General features: G+C 34.6%; 1 protein-coding gene across 1 annotated transcript; it reads right to left on the bottom strand.

The window, feature by feature from the left end:
• Window positions 1–297: 297 nt before the first annotated feature.
• On the bottom strand, window positions 298–25,203 carry PLRG1 (pleiotropic regulator 1). The gene is made up of 15 exons (XM_074229100.1): window positions 25,101–25,203; window positions 20,539–20,645; window positions 16,623–16,765; window positions 15,739–15,792; window positions 12,403–12,496; window positions 9,729–9,819; window positions 7,188–7,289; window positions 5,417–5,509; window positions 4,529–4,678; window positions 4,320–4,421; window positions 3,907–4,009; window positions 2,822–2,930; window positions 1,747–1,886; window positions 883–1,076; window positions 298–510 (listed from the first exon to the last, which is right to left on the bottom strand). The coding sequence occupies exons 1-15, from the start codon at window positions 25,107–25,109 to the stop codon at window positions 451–453; spliced, it is 1,551 nt and encodes a 516-aa protein (XP_074085201.1). The 5' UTR covers window positions 25,110–25,203; the 3' UTR covers window positions 298–450.

The following is a 25,203-nucleotide window of genomic DNA, read 5'->3' as shown; positions in this document are numbered from 1 at the left end:
ATATTTTTATCTTATATCCTTTTCAAATGTACATTTAAAAAATTAACAAAAGGGCTTTAGATTTAAAATAAAATTTCGTACTTTTGAAAAGCATACAAAACAACCTTTATGAAAAACCTAGTAATTTGTTCTGTGAATTAAAACTGGGTCTTTCAGTAAGAAGCTGAGAAAACACAGTATTCTGAGAACATAAATGTTCAATGAACCACCTGCACATTTGCCCTTTTAGTGAACTATGTATGCATAACATCTGTATCTAAGTTTCCTGGGACAAAAAAAAAAAAAAGAACCAAAGCCTAGGAAAAAAGGGAGTTTATTGCAAAATGTGATCAAGCAGTAATGATTTCTGCTGAGTTTCTGCTTTATAATCCTATATAGAGCACAATGTGACTGAATGCATTTATAAAAGCCAAAATAAAACAATGGCCCAATTATGTACATGATGCCACTTTAAAATCTTTTTCTCTTGATAATTTCAGGTTTCCAGCTGACCGGATGAGTTTCTTCCGTCTGAAAAGGTAAAAAAAAGAAAAGGTTTTAAAAAAATAAAAGAAAAATTAGATTAAAATTTGACTTATTATGGAAATAATATAATAAAGATTTAATTTACTGACTGAAGTGAAGTCTTTGTTTCAACTAAATCATTCTGCATTTCAAGTTTTTCTTTTAACTTTAGAAGGAACTACTGATAGTTTTGAAGGATAAACTAAAGACATCTGATTTTGATCTCAACTCTACCAATTGTTAATTATAAGCCTATAGTGCATGGGCTTCAATACCAGAAAAATCTAAGCAAAAACTTTTCAAAATGATGTTCACTTTTAAATTAGAAAACATATAATTGATATTACACAATTTAAACATAATCACTCAAAAACATACCGCCGAATCATCTTCTCTATATACTTTAATGGTTTTATCAGCTTCTGCAGTCAGTAATCGACTTTCAGACTGGTCAAACGCACATGCAAATATTCCTGATTCACTGTCCAAAGATCCAGGCTGCACAGCCGCATGTACTCGTTGGAAATTATACCCAGTTCTCCAGTCCCAGAGATGCATGGTGCCATTATCCGCTTGCAGTCAAAGAGAGAAGTGATTCTTAAGTACATTATGATGTCTTCAGGCAATTATACAAAGACAAATGTACCTGTCAGAAAATACTAATCTCTTTACTTCTTTTTGTTCATTCTCAGTTGAAAGCTCCTCACATTGTTCTCTGGCTCTGTAAATAAATCCAGTGTCCTTAAGCTCTCTACAGAGCTGTTGAGCTAACAAACTTAGAGCCAAATCACTGAAATGTGACTACTGACTAAACAAGTGACTAATCCATTTTCATTATGAGTATGTGTAAAATTGTTTTAAAAGGCAATACAGTTAGATATTAGATCAGGTAATAAATTCTTCACTGTACTTAAACTATGGTCTATAAACTAAAAAATACTTTGTATATAGACCTTGGAACCCCTGGGAGGGACCTTCTTGAGACCTGTCTCCTTATGTTTAGAGAGTTTATCAAACAAACAGCCACTTGGAAGATTGATTTTTTTTGACTATAGCAATTCATGAAACTATCTACTGAGATGTGAAACATTTGTAATCTAGTTGGTAGACTGCATACCCCACCAACAAAATAACATGTCTTTTTAAGTACTAAGTTCACTAAAAAAAATAAATGATAACATAATCATAAAGAGCATCTTAAAAAGTCCACATACAGAAAATATAAGTAAAATTGCTTTTTACCTCCAGATACCAGTACTCCATCTGAATTCACAGCCAGCGTATTAATTATAGCATTATGACCAGAGAGGTTTTGAATGAAATTTCCATCAGGGAATTTCCACTGTTTAATATTATCTGGAGAACCAGATGCAAATGTATAACTGAAAAAAGATTAAGGTAGGTAAGAAAGAAAAATATAAGTCTATAAAGTCATATACTATGTTTGACTACGTATACTTTTATCTAGCTACCAAGCTACATTCCTTTATTCATGAAATATTTTTCTTCATGGAACAAATGATTCAATTTGCCAATTATATTTAAAGTAAATGTGACAGAAATTTTATATTATAAATTAGTTTTAAGTCCTAAGAGCTTACATAGTTTTCCTTCCCAACAACTTATAACTAAAGAAAATCTAAATCACACCAGAGCAACAGGTGGCATAAATATTTATCTCTGTACAATTGGCAAAGGAATTTTCAGTTTTGTTTGGTTTCATTTTGGGGTGGGGAGGGACAGAAAAATTCGAGAGGCTCTGAAGCTAAGGGCATCTTTGATGAAATTACTGCTGGCTGTGATATTGTGATTTGCCTCTTCAGAAACTTTTCTTTTTATTTTCGAAGTTATTTTCAGTGTTGCTATCACTACTGACTCCCTATGTTTATTTTCTCTCTCCTTATGAGGCTGTCAAAGACAAAATTTATATGGTTATAAGTAGTTTTTATTGTTGAGTACAGTGTTACACAGGTAATTATAACCCTAGTAAATTCTGAAAATTTTTTTAAAATAGTATTAAAAATGAAACATATAAAGTATAGAATAAAATATATATTTGGCTACAAAACCTTCTGAGGTCCATTTTTTTTAAGTTTTTTTTTTTTTTTTGCATGGCAAAGGGGGTTAAGTAGCTTGCCCAAGGCCACACAGCTTGGTAATTATAAAGTGTCTGAGACCAGATTTGAACCCAGGTACTCCTGACTCCAGGGCCAGTACTCTATCCACTGCGCCACCTAGCCGCCCCCCTGAGGTCAATTTTTCTGTGGCATTCAGTAACATTCAAAACAAAAAAGTTCACACAGCCTGATAAACTTACTGTCTTGGATGCAAAACCACTGCTCTAACTGATTTTTTGTGATTCGTTAGCGTGACACGTGTTTTTCCTGCCACTAAGTCCCACAATCGTATCGTTGTATCATGGCTTCCTACAATTAAAATGAATAGGAGAGTTAAAATAAATGAATGGTAAATACCATCACATCAAGTGTTATATAAACACATACATGTAAAAGAACCTAAGTATAGACTTACTGATGATGTGACCTCATTTGTCTCTTCTTAAATCATTTAAGATGAACTTCCCTACTGATCTTAGTAATGACTTTAGCCCAAGATGATCTTTATAATTGCATTCTTAAATAAGCAGCAAATTATTGATGAAAGGAGGAGCAAAACGCAACTGTTACAAGAAGAGATTATGAATCTAATTTAATGGAACACAAAAATGCAAAAGCATTTTTGGAATCCTGTTATGCAACACAGTAACAATTACTAACAGCCACATAGTAAAATGTCTTACATGAAGGATATAATTTGTACATATTCATAATAGAAACATGAAATTTGCATTGTTTTGTACATGTTTTCATTATACAGGGAAATACAAAGAATAGAAATTAGAAGTGATTTTGGCTGAGGATTCCTTAAGAATTTGAAGATGAATTAAAACAAAATTTGCCTGTATTCTCAAAAAGCTATGATAGAATAAACAAAGGCAGCAGAAAGCGAAAAAAGAGACTAACTGCTTCGCTAACCACTATATATCAGTAAGTTAAACCTTTTAGCCTATTTTGTAACAGGAAACACATTTGAATCAACATTTGATAAAAGAGACGAACCCTGTCAATAATAGATTGCAGGTTTTAGAGTTATAAAATGAATTAATACTAAGCATGCTTTCAAAAATCAATTCCTCATCATAACAGAAAAAGAAATTTATTCATCTTAGTTTCTGCTATCATCTTATTTTTGTCTTACAACTTGAAATGCACAATAGTGTTGTGATGACCAATTATGAAACAAATTACAAATCAAGATTCGTAGTTAAAAGAAAATATTTCATTAATATATGAATAACCATTTAAAATGTGATAAAGGTCAACAGTTTAGGAAATACTAGACCTGTAATGATTTGTGGTTCTGCAGCTTGACACTTTACTGTAGCCACTGCATTTGTATGACCTGCCAATGTGTGTACACTAGCTTTTGTCCTCACGTCCCATATCTAAAAAAGTATAAAAATGGTTAAAATATGGAATAAAGGAGTTTTCGTATTTTTAGATCTTTTTGTATGTAAATTATAAAGAAGAATCTTGAGATTATCATATACCATGACATAGGTATGCTGCAACAAGATATCAGAGAATTTTGCAAATTTGAAAAGAAAAATTAAGTAAAAAAATTGTTCCTCCAAACAGTTTTAAATAATCAAGACAATAATTTTCTAATATTCTACCAGGCAATATACAAATGTTTTTAGAATTAGTGACTCTATGCATAATTTCTATATAAACAATTAACATTGTTCTACTTACCCGTGCAGTTGAGTCTCTACTACAAGTCACAAGCACATCAATTGTTGGGTGCAAATCCAAACCATACACTGCACTTAGATGTCCATGATAATGTCTTATTACCTAAACAAAAACCAGAAATACTGTTATCATATTACAACATTTAAAGGAGTCCTTTAGCAAAATTGAGAAGATGTAAACATACTTTAAGACCTCAAGCTGAAATTTACCTTATTGTATTCGAGATCCCAACACTTCACCTGTTTATCTTCTCCACAGGAGAAGAGGTATGGACTCCTTGCACTTACTATCACTCCACGTACAGTACTGATATGTCCAGTCAATGACAGTTTTAATTTGCCACTAGCCAGATCCCAGATCTACATTCAAAGGGGGGGGGGGGGAGCCAAAAGTTAATAATCAGGTTATAAAAGTGTTCACCCAAATCTTATGAATATATCATTCTAAGACCCCACCCAAATAGACTAAGTAACAGTAAATAGCAAATAAATCTCAAAAAAATTAAATACTGGGCATCAGATTAAAGACCCCAGAAGAAAACAAAACTTCCCAATAATGCTTCAACTATTATTAATATGATAAAAACTATTCAACATGATAAAAACCAAGAGCTCAAAAAATATCCTAGGTCATAAAACTGGAACCATGAATATCAATTGTCCAAACTACATATATTGCATTTCCACCTACACAGAAATTTGCTCTTGTGTGCATTCTCTCTCAGCTTCTTGTCTCATCAAGTTACAAACAGAAAAGTAAGAAAAGGTATTTTGACAAGCTCCTTTATCAAGTTAAGTTACTCCTTGGCAGGCAGGGCATCAATTAAGATCAAAGACTAGTTAAGATGAAAAGAAAGTCACTGGGAATTAGGAGAAAAAGTATTTAGTATATAGATAGGCTAATAGTCAAATGCTAGTATTTATTCATATACACTTACATTGATTGAGAGGCATGATATACTGTGGCAGAGAACAAAATTCTCTCCATACGTGAATATAAGTTAGAAAGGAACCTTTTTATTTTAGCATTTGCAATTTAATTTAGTAAAACACAAGGATATCAAGGTTAAAAAGGTTCAGGTTTTTTTTAATGTTTACCTTTATAGTCCTATCAGCAGAACCAGTTACAAACCACTGATTCCCAGGTTCTACTGCAATACATCGAACCCAGCCTAGATGTCCACTGATGACCTTTAAGAACAACAAAAAAAATTATGCATGATCAAGACAAAAGTCCATGTTCTTTTAACTTTAAGCAGTCTCACGACTTTCCACAATCCTTGCTTCTACTCACCCCAGAGACAGAGCCACTGAAATCTGAACATAGACTGAAGTACAATTTTTTTTCCTCTCTATTCTTAAGGTTTCTCATCTTCTTGGGTGGGGTTATGTTTACTCTTATAACACATTCAATTTACATCAATGTATGGCATAGGAAACAATGTAGAGACTATCAGACAGCCTTCTGTTGGGGCGGGGGGAATTGTAGAATTCAGAGCCTTGCAAAAAATGATGGGTACATATTATTGTAAATAATTGGAAAACAAATAAAATATTAAAACAAAATCCTTGCTTCTGGAATGTGTAAAACCCATTATCCGAAAAATTGTCTTATTTTCAATCTTATGAATTTCTTATTAACAAAGAATAACTGATAATTAAATACTCTTTAATTCTCTATAATTTATAACTACTATTTACTAACCCTTATTTGTCCAGATTTTACAACTAATAAAACTTTCACTTTAGAAAAAAAGTAGAAGAAAATAATTTCACAAAGTTTTTAAATAATTAAAAGGCAGCTAGGTGGCACAGTGGACAGAGCACTGGTCTTGTAATCAGGAGGATAGGAGTTTGAATTCAACCTCAGACACCTGTCACTTACTTCCTCCTGGGTGACCTTGGGCTAGTCACTTAACCCTGCCCACCTCGTATACAGGACCATCTCCAGTCATCCTGATTCATATCTGGTCATTGAACTCAGATGACTCTAGAGGAGTAAATGAGGCTGGTGACTTATCACAGCACCCTCTCACTCAAATACAATTAATGTGATTCTCACGGCATCACCTCCCCTGATGTCATAGCCTTCTTCAAGAATGAAGAACAAAACAACAAATAATTTTTAAAAGCTTGTCCTCTTAGGCTTTATTCATAAGTGGTAAATAAGCTTTTAACATAAAACTTAAAATTAAAAGATTTATAGGAAAATGTTTCAATGGCTAAACTGAAGAGCATGTCTTCTTAAAAGTCAAGTTGCACTCCTTTAGGCAGTATGTTGTGATTATCCACTTTTGAAAAAAAAATTGTTGTTTTCAGTGTTTCAGTTATATCTGATCTTGGTAACCCCATTTGGAGTATTCTTGACAAAGATACTAGAGTGGTTTGCCATTTCCTTCTCCAATTCATTTTTTTAGGGTTGTTTTTTTTTTTTGCAAGGCAAATGGGGTTAAGTGGCTTGCCCAAGGCCACACAGCTAGGTAATTATTAAGTGTCCGAGACTGGATTTGAACCCAGGTACTCCTGACTCCAAGGCCAGTGCTTTATCCACTATGCCACTTAGCCGCCCCGCTCCAATTCATTTTACAGATGAAGAAACTGAGGTCAACAGCGTTAAAGTGCCTTGGCCCAGGTTACACAGCTAGTATCTGAGGCCAGATTTGTACTCAGGACTCCAGGGTCTAGCACTCTATCCACTCCACCACCTAGCTGTACCAGTAAGAGAATTTAAGCTAATTTAAGCTAATTCTTAATTCTTAATGATTAACCATTAATAAAAAGAAAAACTGTCATTTTATAAAATCACATAGTAAAAGATAGAGAAAATGATGTATAGTTTCCATAGGGTAATAACAGCTTTTAAACTCACTCGATACAGTTTCCATGGTGGATGCCACTGTGGTTTAGGCATTGTAGGAGCCTTTTTGGCCATCAATGCAGCATTCTTGGTGCCACCAGCTTCCATCATAGCCTGGACATTGAACACAAGATTGAAAGTGTTCATATTTCAGAGATTTCACATTATAACTTTACTGAGGGTGGTCACAGGAGGATTGGACTAAGAGGCAGTAAACCTGGGATCTATTCCTCTCCCTTCACACCTCCCCCTCCATCCCCTCCATTCAGTGTCATCTTCCTATTTAATCTTTGGTAAATGATGTCTTCTACCAGAACCTCATCTGAGCCTTCAATTGGATGATTCTTTTTAACTGTAACATTCAGTAAAATGAAAAATGGGATGTGATGATTTCCAAAACACACTTTCAAATAAGTGAATGCAGTCCCCCACCATTAGTCAACTACTCTTCCTAGCATAAATCATATAAGATCAAAGTTAAAATTTAAATGTTTTCTGTGCAATCAGGAAAACAATCAGCAGTGTTAATAACACAATACAATATACTATTAAGACATTTTACATAATGAAATAAAATGCTAAGAAGTGATTTTTCTAACCATTGATATAATTCTAATACTAAAAATTAATTTCAATTTTTGCTATGACTATATTTGAAAAGTTAATAATTAAAGCTGTCTTTAGCAAATCTAAGAAAACCTAAAGATCAAATTTTGAAAACTAAAACTGAAACCAATGCTTCCAAGAACTTAGAAGAGTCATACAGAAATCAAACTATCATAAAATAATGATAACTGAGGATGTATAAAAATATGAATATGCACCAAAATTTCTTTAATCATCTTATTCAAAATTTAAATGCCTTCCTTTCAAATAGAAGCAGAGGATATTAGTATCTCAAACTCAGAATAAGTAAAATAAACTGAAAGATCCTGGGAATTTCTAGGATAAGGAAGGAAGGAATCACAACGTTATAGACCTGACCTATGGTAGCTAAATTTCTTGCCATTGGAAAAAAAATAGATTATGATAAATAAATCAGAATCACCCTTGAATAATGAAGATGGCAGCCGGGAGACCATAATATAATCTGTGGACATACAAACATTCACAGAACCCACCAATATATTATTTTAAAAATTTGTTTCATAAGCTGCCATGGCCAAGACATTCAAATATGAGCTAACTTGCTAACAATATGCCTGTCTAATCTAAATTACACAATAGAAAAAAATTCTAGGGTCTGAACCTCTATAAAACAAATCCTCAAAGAATATGCAAATACAAATAAAAAACTATGCATAAGAGAGGCAATGATAAAATGTAATTAGTAAGTTTTTTATGTTGTAGACTTTTCTATGAAGATTTTGCTTTGAACACATCAAAATGACTATCAGATTTACCTCCCTCTTTTCCATAACTACAAATATGCATTTTAAAGGTATTTAATCAAAATCAGAGAGAATTCAGAGCAGTGAATAAGGAGCCAGCTTTTTTGTAGCTAGATGACAGGGTGACCCTGGGAAAATAATTTTACTTCTCACTGCCTCCAGGCAACTCTTTAAGCATATAAATTACAGAATAATCTCCAATCTACATGTAAGTAAGTTTTGGAACAGAAACTCCCTAATATGTGTATATTTGCCTGATAACTAAACATTTTCTAAAAATTCAAGTTCACAAAAGTAGGAATTTAAGTATGGGGATACACTGGCAGCTAATTCAAACTGTCATTTACCAAAAGAAATTTCATAAGATCAAAGATTTCAAACTGAAACTTCACTTACCCAAAGCCACTCAGGTACACTCAACCTAGATCCTCCAGAATCTAAACTCAGTATTTTACCCACTACAGAATCCTCCACTCTTCTATTTCTTAGTTATTATAAATAAGATTTGGAATCAAAGAGAAATAAAAAGGCAAGCGCCAGGGGAACTATTACTCTTTCAATAATAGATTATCACTGCTAGAAAGATACTTCAATATCAGAGTTAACCACCTCTCATTTTATATAAAAGAAATTAACTAGGATTGCATGGGAAAAGTTTCATATAGTATCATGAGAGACAAAAATGTCTAATTCCATGCCACAACATATTCAATGCTAGACATACACTTTTAGAAAGGACATAAATAAAATGGAAAATGCCCTAAAGAGGAAAATCAGGATAGTGAAAGAACTAAAGATAATGCTTTATCAAGATATTTGGCTTAGAGAAAAGACAATTACAAATATTTTATAGAAATCTTTTGAAAATCTGAAGGACTGTGCAAAGGAAAGAATTAAAAGTAATGAATGCAAGGTATAGAGATAGGGATTTTGGTTGGAGGAGATAAGGGAAAATTCACAACAGCAAAAGCAGTCTAAAAGCAGAAGGGACCATGTCAGATGGCAAAGGGTTTCCCCTCACTGTATTTCTTCCTTCAAGGAGTTATTGCAGAGGGGATTCCTGGTCAGGAACTGTTTATGGAATCTGAAGTCCTTTCAAACTCTAAAATTGTGTGATTCCGTAAACAACTTATGAAGGAGTCTTTGCAATAGGAAAACTCACCATAGCTAACCCAGATGGCTGTGAACGTTCAGGAAGTCCAGCATGTCGATAAATATCACCTACACTAGCTGAAGTACGGTTTGCATCTATCCTAAAGAGAAACAACATTTTAAATATTAAATTTACTTGATTTCTAAATAAGTATGCCAAGCTAAAATATTACTTTGGGAGAGGCACTACTAATGATATTTCTTTCCGTGAGAAAGAAGATCACAGAACTTAAGGTTGGAAGAAACTGCCACTTTACAATTTAGGAAAACTCAAGCCTAGAGAAGTTAAGTGGCTTATCTGAGGATTATACAGGTAGTAAGAGGTAGAATTGGGACTTGAAGTTAGAAGCCCAAATTCCAAATCCAATCCTCTGTTCAATGTACCATGCCAACTCATTTTTTTTTTTTAGATTTTACAAGGCAATGGGCTAACTGGCTTGCCCAAGGCCACACGGCTAGGTAATTATTAAGTGTCTGAGGCCGGATTTAAACTCAGGTACTCCTAACTCCAAGGCCAGTGCTCTATCCACTACGCCACCTAGCCGCCCCATGCCGACTCATTTTTAACAAGACCATCACCATCTTGGCAAGTTGATGTATATATACATATATATATATGCATGTACATGATGAGTCATAAGAGCTTTTTTAAAAAAAAACAACTTCCCAGATTATGTATAAAACAAACTTTTTTTTCTGAGCTCAGGTCATCAAAAAATAGTTTTTCAATTTTTTCAATTTTCATCAACATAATCCTTCAAGGTTGTCTGCTGAAGTCCAGGTACCTTACTTTTACCCTTACATACAACAATGTACCCTGCAATACACAAAGATATTTTTTAAATATAGTATTTTTAATTACATGCAAAGATGGTTTTCAATATTAACCTTTTTTGTTAGCATGAGCTCCACATTTTTCTACCTCCCTCCCTTCCCCCACTCCTTGACAACGAGTAATTTGCTATAGGTCATAGCTGTATAATCATTAAACCTAAATTTTTATTATCTAAGAAATTTCCTAAAATTAGGAGAAAGAGTACACTTAGCTTCAGTTTATATTTCCTATTAGTCTAAGAAGATAAATTCCAGCATGATTTAGGATCTTAAGATCAAACACATCTATAAAAAGACACTATCCAAAATACAATATGTAAATTACTGTTAGATTAGCTACCCTTCCTCTACATTAGCATAAAGAGATGAACACTGACTATAATAGAACATAATGGATAGAACAACAGGAAACTCTCAGACGAGAATATTATAATAATGAATGTATTGCAACAAATCTCCTGTCAACTGAATAAGTCAATATATAAATGTCTTTTCAAATGAAATTAATTTTTAAAATAAGTTGAGATAGTGTAGTAGATTGGAAAGGACTATGGGAAGAAGGGCAGAAACAAGTAGAGAAATACAGAAAAATTTAACAGCAAAAAATTTTCAAACAGAAATATAATTTGTAGTACAATGAAGTACAATAAGGTATATAATTTATCATATGATTTAACTTGTAACTCAGTGAACAGTAATTGAAGACATAAAGATAGGGATAGGACTTGTGATTTTACTTATTTTTATTAGGAACTCAACAAAACAGTAATCACTTGCATATCTTTACATACTCTGATATCATGGTCTTCTTTGAGAACAAGAGACAAACAATCAAAAAGTCCTGGGAATTCCCAAATGAAGAATCACTTTTTTTTAATGGAAGTTGGCGCCTTCTCTACCTATATAGTCTTAAAGAGGTGCCATTTTAAAACACTGAGAGATTAAGTAAACTGCCCAGTTATCACAAAACCAGTAACTATCAGAGGCAAAACTTAAACTAAGGTCTTTCTGATTTCAAGGTCCGGTCTCTATCAGTCATACCATGCCACCAGGTATTTAGGTGCTAGGGACATTACCCAGTTTCAGTGAATAAAACATTTAGGCAAGGCTCTAGAGCAAGCTAACTTTCCTTTGATGAGTAGGATTTCCATCTTAGAAAAGTATATAATCCTGTTTCCTTTGGCAATGGGATAATGGGAAATTCTTTCACATGAAATAGAACAGCAGCAGGATTTTCTCTTGCTCTCTTAGTTTCATGTTATAGAACGGTCTCACTAATTTGGAATGACCTACAACATAACCCACTTAGGCACCTAAGTTCCAGAATATATGTATATAACTAAGAACAAAAAACATAAAGTTCTAAGTAACCACAGAGGTAAAAATATACTAAACACTGGGGGGCAAATGATATTACTTTGAAAGTACATAATAAAAGGGGAACTAAGTGAATAGTGGATAGAGCAATGGCTTTGGACTCAGAAGAAACTGAGTTCAAATCAAGCCTCAGACACTTAATAATTATCTCACTGTGTGACCTTGGGCTTAATCCCATTGCCTTGCAAAAAATGAAAAAACTAAAAAAAAAAAATAAGGACATTATATTTTAGGCAACCTTAATCAAGGACAATCCTTTTATAACTCAGTAGGTTAAAGTTGATCTTCAAACATCACAGTTATTAAAAATAAAAACAAAATCATTATTTGGCTTAGTTGGATTTCAGACAATAGATAGGGTTCATCACCATCAAAAGAATAAAAGATGAAGAAATGTGAACAATAGAACATTACAAAATTTCTAGCATTTACTCTATAGTTACAAAGAATAAAAAAATATACTTTCTTCATACCTGGATTGTGAAGGAGGTAGAGTCACAGCTAAAGACTGTGCAGCAGATTCACTAGGCATTCTCTGAATCTTTGTATCTGCAGTCAAAGCCACACCTTTAATAGGAAAAGTTTAATTAAAAATAAAATGATCAGTATTTTGCTAATGATGCTAAATTATTAATGTTGATAAGTAGCTAGTTAAAGAAACAAAATTTAATATAATAGAACTTAGTAGATTTAGAAAATAGTAAAACAGAAATAAAAAATCTTAAGGTAAATTGTTTTCCCCAGGTGTAAATTTTAGACTCTCCATAACAAGAATAAAGTATTAAGACAAAAACATTACTGAATTCTTTCAAACTTCTATACAGTAATTCATAAGAAAGATGATAATTACTCCTTTCCAACACTATATAATCCATGCTCAGAAACCTGTCATGGTACATAACCAGTCTCAGAAATCTCTCCATTTTTCACAGGTTTAAATTAACATTTCTCTGAAACAGTTTCTATCTCTATTCTATAAATCTTGTCCCATTTTCTCTATTAATCTCTAGTTCTGTATTACCAACTACCTACTGTACATCTCCAAGAGAATAATGTACTACAGGGGCATCTAAGTGGCGCAGTGGATAGAGCACTGGTCCTGGAGTCAGGAGAATAATGTCCTAGTTTACAAGCTTTTCAAATGTGACATGTCCAAAGTAAAACCTATCTTCTCCCTAAAACCCTCCATCTTTCTTAATTTTCTTATTTCTATGAAGGAGCTTCAGATTGGAACCACTGTTCCAGTCATTCAAGTCTGCAACATCAACATCACTTGATCTTCATTCACTCTACCTGACCCTACATTTTCAGTACGTTGCCAAAGCTAAGTTTTATCAGTTCTACTTCCACAACATCTCTCATGTCTGTCCTCCTTATTCTAGTTTAGGCTCTCATCTCTTCTAGACTAAACTGTTTCAATAGACTCTGAACTGGTCTTCCTTTATGCAATCTCCAACTGGTCTTTAAAAAACTCCCTCTTATCTCTGATAAAATATGAACTCTTGTTGGGCTTTTAAAGTCTTTCGCAATCTGGTTCCAGTCTATCTCTTTCATGCACTTTGTGTTCTAGGCAAACAGATTTACTTATCCTTTTCCATATACACTGCAGTTCAGTTCAAATGCCAACTTCTAGAGCAAGCCCTTTATCCCCTTAATGTCTTCCCATCAGAAAGTATTTTGTATTTATTAGGCACCTAATTTTGTATCTAAATTTCTGCATGTTATTTCCTCTCAATTGAAAAGAAGCTTCTTTGGAGCAGAGACTAGATTTTCCTTTTTGTCTTTTTATCTCCAGCAGCTACCAGGATAGGCGCTAAATGAACAAAAACAAAAAGATTCAAATATATTCTTCACATAACATTTCCTATTCCCTAATAAATTACTTTTATCATGAAAAAAGCTATGAGAGCATCCATATGTGCCAAAACACCTACACACCACAGCTAATTAAAGTCTTAGTTTTACCTCTTCATATTTTATATTTTAAACACTAACAAGTCATTAAAAATTTACTTGTTTTTCTCCCTGCCCCTTCAAAACAGAATCTTCCAGTTAGTTCAATCAATTCCAGTACTATTTGAGCAAGAAATTAAAAAGGTGCAAGACTTTGTATCTTCATCCTATACATAAGCTGGCATTCTCTTTGGAAAGAAAATATGTACAAAAATTGTCCCTGTTTACTGTTAATTATTACTGTTAAGTAATAATCAAAAGACTAAATATATATATGTGTGTGTTTGTGTCTGTGTGTGTATGTGTGTGTGTGAGATTAAGCACCAAAATAAATGAGAAAAACAAAGGCCAAATGAACCAGAGGATTGGAAAATCAGTATGACCTTGAATAGCTGTGGGAAAATGCAGAAGTTATGTAGGATTTATGATCTTAAGAGGTAGAAATGGAAGGGGTCTATGCTGAGGAAACATATCCAAGTAAATTAACTGACTTGACCAACTTCACAAACATGTCAAGTCAAGATCTGAATGCAATTCTTTATAACACAACACCTTGGACCTTATAAGATGCGTAGGATTCAGGCAAAGGGGGGGAAAGTATGAGCAAAGCTTGAAATTAGGCAAAGGTATAGCATATTTACAGGGGACTCAACAGGCTGCAGCAGAAAGATAATAGTGGAAAGCAATGGAAAACTGTGATGCAAAATTGTGTTGCATAAAGAGTCTAAGATTAAGTGAAAGCAGATTTTGAATGTCAGTCTAAGGAAGAATGGAAAGTTTCTCTATATTGTAGAACCCAGGTGTTCTGCAGAATGAGAATAGCTGCTTCTGAAAAAATTCTGATGCCACCAATATTGTTTCCTTTCCAATATTAAATGTGAAATTATGCATCAAAATAATATTTGCATGTAGCAATTATTCCAATATGAACACTAGTTTAACTGAAACTTTTTGCTCCCAACACCAGAGATCCTGGCTTTCACCAGTACTTCAGAGATATGAACCTGCCACCAGGTTCATATCACCTACTATCAGCAAGTAAGACCCCCTCCACCCCACCAACTGCTATCTCTAGGGGAGGTATCTTAGAGTTCTACTCCATTCTGGTCCTTGTATGTATTTCTCCTATCAAAACCTAAGAGATCTATCTAAAAATGAGCCACAAATAGAATGGGAGTTCCTTAAAAGCTGAGAACAGCTCACTTCTCGAAGCACAGTACTATGCACACACACACACACACACACACACACACACGCTTAAGTTCTCTTCTAGTCTGGTTCCATCAACTTCTCTCCTTATTTCCCATCTCTAATCTCGTCTCTCTCACCAAACTTGATATTCATGGGCTCTATTGATATAGTTCAATTGCAAAAGTGTCTAAGGGCCAAACTGATCTGGAAAGTTGACAGTGCCAACTCTGACCCAATCATGAGTACAGAATCTAGATTCTCAGGAACAGAGGCACTCAAAAGAACAATCTATTGCATTCACAGTCACCACAATCCCAGGCAACTCTTGTCCATCCCCAGATGTTATTAAAATAGGAATGGGGACAATTAGGAGGCATAGTAGAACACTGGCTCTGGAGTCGGGAGGACCTGAGTTCAAATCTAGTCTCAGATACTTAATAATGACTTAGTATGGGACCTTGGGCAAGTCACTTTAACCCATTGCCTTGCAAAAAACCAAAAAATATAACTAAGATAAAATGGTAATGGAATGATATTAGAATTCGTTGGTACGGGTAACTCCCTTAGGCGGAAGCTCCTTTCACCAGGTTTGATCAGTGTGAGAATTGAACACAGGTCTTTTTGTCACTAAATCATTAAATATAAACATTTACTAGTTTACTCACCAGGTCCTGGTGGATATGGATGTGTACCAGTAATTAAATATTCAAGTTCTTGTCCTAAAAGGAAAAAAACTGTCATTAAAAGAAACACCAATACACCTTTAGTGCTTCTTCAAGGGACGGGGTTCTCATTTTTAGTTTATTAGTTATTAGTTAACAAACTCTGCCCTAGGAGGAAGACATTTTCCTTTATTTGGGTTGGGGGGATGGGGAAGCAATAATCACATATATTAGTGCCTTGTTCTGCTGCTTATATGTACATTTGTTATGCAAAACTGGAGACCTATAAAAAATGGTGCTCAAAGGAACAAAACGTTAGTCCCTTTACTAAGCAATGTAGAGCTCCCATGGCAGCTCAGTGTTCCTGTTCCTATTAGAACAGTCCCTGAATGGGCAAGTAGGTGGCACAGTGGATAGAGCACCTGAATCAGGGGGACCTGAGTTCAAATCCGACCTCAGACACTTAATAACTCCCTAGCTGTGTGACCTTGGGCAAGTCACTTAATCCCACTGCCTTAAACAAAAACAAAATTAAAAAAAAAAACCAGTCCCTGAAGTGTGGTTCAAATGTCAGCAGTCTTATTTATTCTTCTCATCTGCATCCAAGTTGGCTTCCTCAATGTCTAAAAGCATTTCTGTCTTACAGGCACCATCACTTATGTTGGAGACAGAAGTGAATTACTCATAAAAGAATGCCACTCTACCTTCCCTGTGGGAAGCTCTATTTCCACTCTATTGCCACTGAAATTGTTGAATACAACTTGTCTCTAACAGCTACATCCAGGAAAAGGATAACCAGACTAAGCTTCATTTTTATTTTTTTATTCACAGGCTTCATTAAAACCATCACAAAACAGTCTAAAAGCTTTCATAAATGACATACTAACCTTGATTGGCAGGATACTGTTTATGTCCATATGCATCCACTGCACTTTGAGAGCCTTTCTCTCTAAGATTTTCTTTCAAAATAGGCATGTGCAATACAGGACCATATTCTGTATGAAGTTTGACAGCCATCTTTAACTTGTGACTATTAAAAGAAAACAAATATGACTCTTGTTTTCAGTTATTTTATCAAAAATATTTAGTAACTCAAATATTTCCCTTTTATCAACTATCTGGTAACATTTTATCCTGACAACATTTAACCAGGTTGTTAAATATTTAAATGATTTTGAAAATTTCAATTAAAAAAAAATCTGCTTCTGTGGAGACTGGATAAAAATTTATTCCCCTAAAATTATAAATCCTTTAAATATTACAGTATTTTGGTTTAGTAATATAGTCCATATATTTTAAAGAGGACTCTCTAGAAATACAATTTATTACTTATTACTTCCCACCCAGCTGCTTTTCCAGACTTCTTGGCCTCCAGAAACTGATTATTCTGAAAGATGAAATCAAATCTGAAACTCTCACTTTCTCAAATCATCTCCCTCTCCAGCCAGAGGACTTTATCATGCCCCCAAGTCAGGTATCCTCCCTCCCACCCCACTGCTGATCGTGCTGGCATACAGTAAAAGTATTTAATAATGTTTACTGACTGACTTTTTTAATAGCTTTAATAGCTTTTTGCCCAATTGTGAAAGTAAATATATCTTTCTATTAATTCATGATTTAAAATATTTTGTTATACCTATTACATATTTCTCCTCAATTATGACCAAATTAAATAGCTAGCCACTTCTTATAATTTATCTAGTCAACAATTTTAAGATGTCTTAGAAATGATAAATTTTTAAGTCAAAAGCTTCAAAAGTCCAATTCTACATGATAAATTTATTTCTGCTCATAACCATTAAAAAATAGGGCATTCACGTTCCCTTTACTGTTAAATTTGTAGAAAGAATTGAATATCTAAGTTATTCATACATATGAATACATATCCTTACCATCTACTCATTCCTTAATCACCTGTAATATGGCTACCATCTCTATTAACCTATTAAAACTTATTTCTCCAAGATCAAAGACCTCTAATTTGCTAATCCAAAGTCGTCTTCATAATTCTCATCCTCTCTGATCTTTCTATAGCATATGACCCAGTTGATGTCTCCTTCTCATCTTTCCAGTCACCTCACAACCATTCTAGCTCAGGTCTTAGCCATTTTTTTTCTAAACTATTTCAGTGACCTCTCCCCTTTCTATTTCATTCATTACATAGAAGCCATGGCATCTAATTAACTAGCTTCTCCTGATCTGATTGCCTCTTGTTTTTAGGTTTTTGCAAGGCAATGGGGTTAAATGGCTTGCCCAAGGCCACACAGCTAGGTAATTATGAAGTGTCTGAGGCCAGATTTGAACTCAGGTACTCCTGATTCCAGGGCAGGTGCTCTATCCACTGAGCCACCTAGCCGCCCCGTCTGATTGCTTCTTAATCTCATTTGCTGGATCATTTTCCTCCTTCAACTCTCTAAATAAAAATATTTCCCAAATCACAATCCATTCTTGAGATCCTTTCCTCTTTTCTTTCTGATTCTCACCTATTCTCTTGGCTTTAAGGTATTACATCTATGAAACTTATCTTCTAGAAATCTAACCTTATATCTCTCTCCAATTTTTATTTTACTATTCCAAATGCATACAGAATATGTCCTCTTGGATTTCCTACTGGTATCTCAAACTTAGCAGTTTCAAAAAACAATCTTTCTATTAACTCTTTAAAAATGACCACATTACCCCCTCTTGCTTATAAAACCTTCAGTGTGTCTCTCTCTTTATATACTTTATCCATATTCTACTTCAGATATGCCTTTCCACTATTAATTTTACCACTATTTTTCATGCTCACTGTTACAGATTAGACAATGAGTTATTCCCTAATCCTCTCTCACTTCCATACACAGAATTAATTCCCTCAATAAATACTGTGAAGATAAATTAGGAAAAAAGAGACAAGAAGTGGAAAGAATAATCAGCTTATTATAATATGCCTGGAATATACTTCCATCAGGTCATTTGGTTGATTGATATGTTTCTTTTCTGTCTGTAGAATCACTATTATATGTGCATACTATCTACAACTTAATAATAAAAAAAAAGAAACTAAAGGCAAGTTTATAAATCTCCAGAAGAACTTGGAAAAGGCACAGAGTAAATGCAATTTTTTTTGTTTGGTGGCTCTCAATTCATTTGGACCTACTTTTCTAAAGGCTAAAAGTTTTAAATAACATTTTTATTATTTATCCTGTATGCTTATTTGCTTTGGAGGTCTGTCGCTGGTCATTAAGTTTGAGAAATTTTTTTTTGAAGTTTCTCTCCCTTCAAGGCTCATCTCCCACATGAAGCCTTTATAAATCCCTTCCCTCACCCATTCAATTCAGGGAATATTGATCTTCCATCCTCAAATTTTCTAACTACTTTTTTTCTTATAGACACTGAGGTGGTTTCATGGACAAAGTACTATATTTGAAAACAAAGTTCTGCCTTCAAATGCTGTCTCAGAAAGAATTATTAGTCATGTGACCCTAAGCAAGTCACTTCACTGCTCACTCTCGCAAGTATTTATGTCCTCTCTTTCTAAATTTCCTAATCTGTTAACAAAAAAAAATTAGCACACAACTTACCATGCAGCTCATATGAGCTAACACAAAGTTTTTTGGAAACCTTAAATGTCTATATAAAGAATGGTAATTATTATTGTAACATGACTCTTAACCATTTTCCTTTTGTCTGCATATACTTTCTTCCTGTTAGAATGCAAATTTTTGAAGGCAATGCCAAATAAATCTTGTGGTACCCCTAGCACCTACAATGTTTTTTGCCCATGGTTAAGCTTTTAATCAATGCCTGTTAACAAGTGACACTTTTCTCATACGGCTACAAAATTCTCTATACATGAATGCAAAAGTAAATGTAAAATGCTGCTACCTAGTTTAAAAATTAATAGATGTAGCTTAAAATTTTTAAATTCTCTAAATCTAAAAAAAATTATAAAAAGCAAAACCATACAATAAACTTTAATGTTATTAAATTGGAGAATGGGGAGAGGAAATAATAGACTGAAATATGATTTTTAAAGAAAATGAATTTTTTTAATTTTGAGCTTGATACTTCTTATAATACACGAATGCATTCATGAGAAATTAGTTTATTAATTTATTTTTAAAAGAAAAAACAAAGCAGAGAAAGAACTCAGAATGTAATAATTTGGGATCAGATTATTAGATTATTAATCTGATCATTAATCAGAGAGACTAATGGAAAATTGCCATCTTCCAAAGACTTGATTAACTAAAAATAAACAATAAAATGAAATGGATTAGAGTAACTTTGTTCATCAGAATTCTAAAGTAAAAAGAAGTTGAAAGCCCATACATAAAATACCAGAAAATAAAAATCAGATTGCATTTGTGTTAGAATTCATGATATAAAACAGTGTATTTTTTCCTCTAATATTATAAGTATCAGATCAGTGTTTTGTCCTGCAATTCCTACTCTTTAATAGATATTTAATAAATCTCAATATACTTAGTCAAGTGACACTGTCCCCTTTAAAAGTTCACTGATTGTACTACTTCTTCAATCTCAGTCAGACCTCATTCAACCTTTACAGAGTGGTCTGCTTTAGCTTGGGGAGGGAGGAAGAAGAGTTGGGAGGGAGCCAGGGACAGGGGGTAAGGTGTCTAAGTAGGAAAGGTGTCTAAGGCAGTATATAAACTGTGAACCCTCCTCCATGCAGCCAAATAATAGTCTTTTGTTAATAACCTTCTGGCCTTACTAATATATTGATTATTTATATAAAAAAAAAAGAAATGGCATGACTATAAATATTGCACTAATAGAAATAAAAGTTATAGTTACCTCTCTTCATCTAACTGTACTGGCTTTGCATTATCTGCCACAAACATGTCATGGGTCCTCTTCAGCGATCTGAACACAAGTGTGTGCACAGAATGTTTCTGTACCTCCTAAAAAGAAAAAGTTTAATTATATGGTATATAACAAATTACAAATAGAAGGTAAAACAGAAAGACTGAAATATGACTTTTCAAAATATGAGAGTAGAAAATTAAATCAATCTTCAGAAAGGAAGAATAATTCTTTCAAATACTACTTCTGTACTTATTTCTAACTTCAGATTAACTCCACAAATAGCTTTGTCTTATAAACAGAAAGGTCTCTAAGGATATATTCCTCACCTATTTTAAATCTGATTTACCCTCTATAGTTCTGGTTGCATAGAAGCAAATTAAATGTGCATTATAGTCATGCCTATCTTTTCCATGGTCATATTGCTTGTGACCATTCCAAAATGGTCAAAAATCTAAAATCCAAAAAAAGTACTTAAGGCCAAAATCATGGGCTGATCTCTCTTACACACCAAACTCAGTTACTATAAAAATGTATGGTAGCTATCATAATAAGGTAGAAGCATAGGTCAAATAGGCACAGGCTCATCACCATCATTAGAAAAAAATAAAGCACAAAGAGTAGTAACACAAGTATGACACATAATTCATTTGGATAGTATTAATATAGTATAATAATATAGTAAAGTTAAAGCTACTGCTTTCTTAGGCAAAGGAACCAAATAAACTTAGGACACAAAACAGCACATGCCATAAAATTAGGTTCAGTTTTTTATTTGTTTTTAAAAAATACTCAACTACAGTAACATTTCAATTATTTAATAATCTCAATGACGTGAAAGACAGTTGCAAATTCAAAAGACTCTTGAGTAATTAAAATAGATGACATATAGCCAATGTACAAAAATTTCACATTTTACTCATGGAAAAACCATCCCTTATATACATACACCCCTCAAGAGTCCTTACTCAAAGCTTATTTACACTAAATACAAATTATCACTAGCCTTATCTGTTTTCCTAACTCTCTGAAGACTGGAAACAACAAATCAGCAAAGGAGAGGAGAGAAGAAACATCTAGATATACATATAATGAGAGCACAAGAAGTTAACACTTGAGAATAAGGGGAAAGTATCTTTTGGAAGGCTGCCTAAAGGAAGGCAAAGTACAATGAATATGAAGGAAGAGGACCTGAATTCGACTTGGATTTATGTAATGATCCAATGAATAGATTAAAAAAAATTTTAAGTAGATATGTGAACTAAAAGAACATAATTGTCTGGAGTTATTTTGTTTGGGGGGGGGGGGGTTCCCGGTTTTTGCAAAGCAATGGGGTTAAGTGACTTGCCCAAGGCCACACACCTAGGTAATTATTAAGTGTCTGAGGACGAATTTGAACTCAGGTACTACTGACTTCAGAATGGTGATCTATCCACTGGGCCACCTAGCCGTCCCTGGAGTTATTTTGGAACTCTTCCTACACTATTCAATGTCCTGATACAGTCCAATATACTGAAGCACAATATAATAACTGATTTTCATGATTACTTCAAGTCAACAAGAAAAAAAAGCTAAATTCTGTAAAGTTTCGGTTTAAAGAGTAAAAGGTAATGTGCAATATATTTTATACAGGTCTACATCCAAAATGCTTAAAGTGAAAAATTAATATTTAAAAGCATTAGTGCTCATTATCTGGAAATTAACTATGCCAAGAAAAAAACAAATAGGCATTACTATATAAATTAGTTACAAGAAAGCATATTCTATACTTGGCATTTTAAAAAAATATTTTAGGGGCGGCTAGGTGGCGCAGTGGATAAAGCACCAGCCCTAGAGTCAGGAGTACCTGAGTTCAAATCCGGTCTCAGACACTTAATAATTACCTAGCTGTGTGGCCTTGGGCAAGCCACTTAATCCCACTTGCCTTGCAAAAACCTAACAAAAACAAAAAAATATATATTTTATTTCCCCAATTACATGTAAAAATAATTAACATTCATAGTTTTTTTGTTTTGTTTTATAGTTTTAAGTTCCAAATTCTATTCCTCCCTCCTCCCTGAGATAGGTGAGCAATCAATACAGTTTTTCATGTAATGCTTGGTATTTATTAAAAAGTATTTAAACACAGAAGAAATAAAAGGATATTATAGCATAGTCTTGTAATGTTGCTTTAGCTTTCATAAATTTCTGTAGTCTGATGAAACTCTTCTAAATTGAACACTTAAAGTATATTTATTTCTCTACTCTAACTGGATAACATTATTATCCAAACTGGAGATAGGTTAAAGAGATGAGAAAAAAGACATTTAACAGAGTGAGGAGGATTTTCCAAGTTGCCTGCAATAAATAGGTATCAAAGAAGAAGCTAAGTGTTGCAGTATATAGTACTAAACTTGGAATTTTGTCTCAGATGCTAATCAGTTGTGTGAACCTGGATAAGTCATTTAACCTCTCTGACCCTTAAGTTTCCTCACTGGTAAATAAGTATCAACAAAAGCATCTCCTCTATACAGTTAATGTGAGGATTAGTTGAGATGACATATATATATATACATATATATATATATATATATATATATATATATAGTTTTGCAAACATTAAAAATCTATGTAAGGCTAAGTATTAATTTTAGATACTTATATCCTAAAAGCAAAATATAACAATGGAAACCATACTGGACAAGTCTACCCTGCTATATACAAATGGATCAAAGTCCTAATCTGTGTCATTTCACCAGTGTCTCTGAACAATGCTCTGAACTGTTCACATTACTTGATTCCCTCCAGTCCCACTGATAGTCTAAAACTGAGAGCAGTTTCCTTCATTTAATGTTTGTTAAATTTACCTGGAATAACTCTGTTTACAATCCCTAAAGTTAATCAGTTTTCTTAGAATTTATGTTTGACTGCAAATTGGTTTTATAAATTCTGTAAAATGTCTAAATTTTGTTTCAGCCTAATTTTAGGAGAAATACCAGTGAATAAATTTCTTGAAAAATTTATTGCTATCTATTTACAAAAACAGACTTGTAATCAATGACAAATATCATTTACAAAAGAGGAAGGCAATAATTTTATACTGTAAAGCTAATATAAATGGACCTGATGACAGAACAACTCAAAGAAGTATCAGAAGTGTTACCAGTAGATGTTCAATCCCAAATTTCTTTTTTCTTTTTGCAAAGCAATGGGGTTAAGTGGCTTGCCCAAGGCCACACAGCTAGGTAATTATTAAGTGTCTGAGACCGGACCAGAACTCAGGTCTTCCTGACCCACTGAACCACCTAGCTGCCCGGAACCTCAAATTTCTAATGAATAATTTGTAATTGTTTTAGTTTTCCTCTTGCTTTTAAAGATTTACTGTGAACAATAGTATTATGTTTACTATGTTATTAAAGATAATTATTTATCACATGTAGTGGGGAAAACTTCTACATGATGCAATTGTAGACAGATGGGTAGCATCTTTTAAAAGTTAAGTTTTAAAACGGCTTGCAATAAATTCTAGATGAAAAATAAAAATTCTTAAAATCACTCTGTGTGGTAGCTACATGAAATGTGTGATTTGTAGATAATCCAGGGATTAAAATTTAATCATAATCTAAGAACCATGTGTTTTGTTTTGAAGACCGTGCTATAGGATCCTTTTATTTCTTCTGTGTTTAAATACTTTTTAATAAATACCAAGCATTATATGAAAAACTGTATTGATGGCTCCCCTCTCTCAGAGAGGAGGGAGGAATAGAATTTGGAACTTAAAACTTCAAAACAAAAAAAAAAAGGTAGAGAATTGACGGTATTTCACAAATACGGCACAAATTGAAGAATCTTTAAACTGGAAGAACCACTTTATGAAATTCTATTCCAAGCCTGTTTTGCTGCGGATGAAATAATTTTTGCGATGACCCATTGGCAGGTCCTGTCATTCATACTTCTCCTACAACAGGCGGCACATCTCCAACAACAATGTGTCAGGCTAGCACCCCCAACACTAAGGATAAAAGAGAGCAAGAAGGGACGGTCATCTTTCGAGGAGAAGGGTCTCCCCGGGCCCAGCGGCCAATAATGCATTTAGTCGACGGAGGGGGAGGGGCGGACAGGCTGGACAGGGGTCCCGGGCCGGGAGGCGTGCGGAGGGGCGCTGCCGCCGCTTCACCCCGGCCTCGGCAGGCTTGTCGGCGCCCCATCCCACCAGCACAAGGGCTCTCTCCTCCGGAGCCCCCCGGCCCCAGTGGGCCCGCAGAGCGGGGGGCCGCCCCTGACGTCACCCGCCGCCCTGCCAAGGGGCGCTCGAGGCTTGGCAGCGCCCACGGAAGGCGCGCCGGGGCTCGGGGGCTCGCGGGGCCGCGCATGCCCACCGCTGCAGCCCCTCCGGCTCCACGCCTCCTCCACGCGGGGGGCAGGTGGGCGCGGGGCACGGCCTCCTCTCACTTTGGGATCGGCCCGGGAGGGCGGGCACCGGCGGCCGCCCGAGCCCCTGCCACCGGCCGGAACCCTCGCCTGCCCGCTCGCTCGCTGCCTCGCCCTCTCCCTCACGCGCACCCGTCACTCACCTCCACCATGACGCCGGCCCGCCCCGCAAACGGAGAAAGGAGGTAGTGAAAGGCAGAGGGAGCTCCCGCCGCCACAGCTACGCGCCCACTTCCGGCGTCTTGA

Source organism: Macrotis lagotis, chromosome 3 (genome assembly GCF_037893015.1).
Source record: "Macrotis lagotis isolate mMagLag1 chromosome 3, bilby.v1.9.chrom.fasta, whole genome shotgun sequence".
NCBI lineage: Eukaryota > Metazoa > Chordata > Mammalia > Peramelemorphia > Peramelidae > Macrotis > Macrotis lagotis.
This window is presented reverse-complemented; position numbering and strand designations above follow the sequence as displayed.

Excerpts from the sequence above, each read along its gene's own strand:
- PLRG1 (XM_074229100.1), bottom strand. Across the intron at positions 4,679-5,416 it reads CTGCTGATAGGACTATAAAG|ATCTGGGATCTGGCTAGTGG; the intron begins GTAAACATTAAA and ends CTTTGAATGTAG. Across the intron at positions 1,887-2,821 it reads GTGGTTTTGCATCCAAGACA|TTATACATTTGCATCTGGTT; the intron begins GTAAGTTTATCA and ends ATCTTTTTTCAG.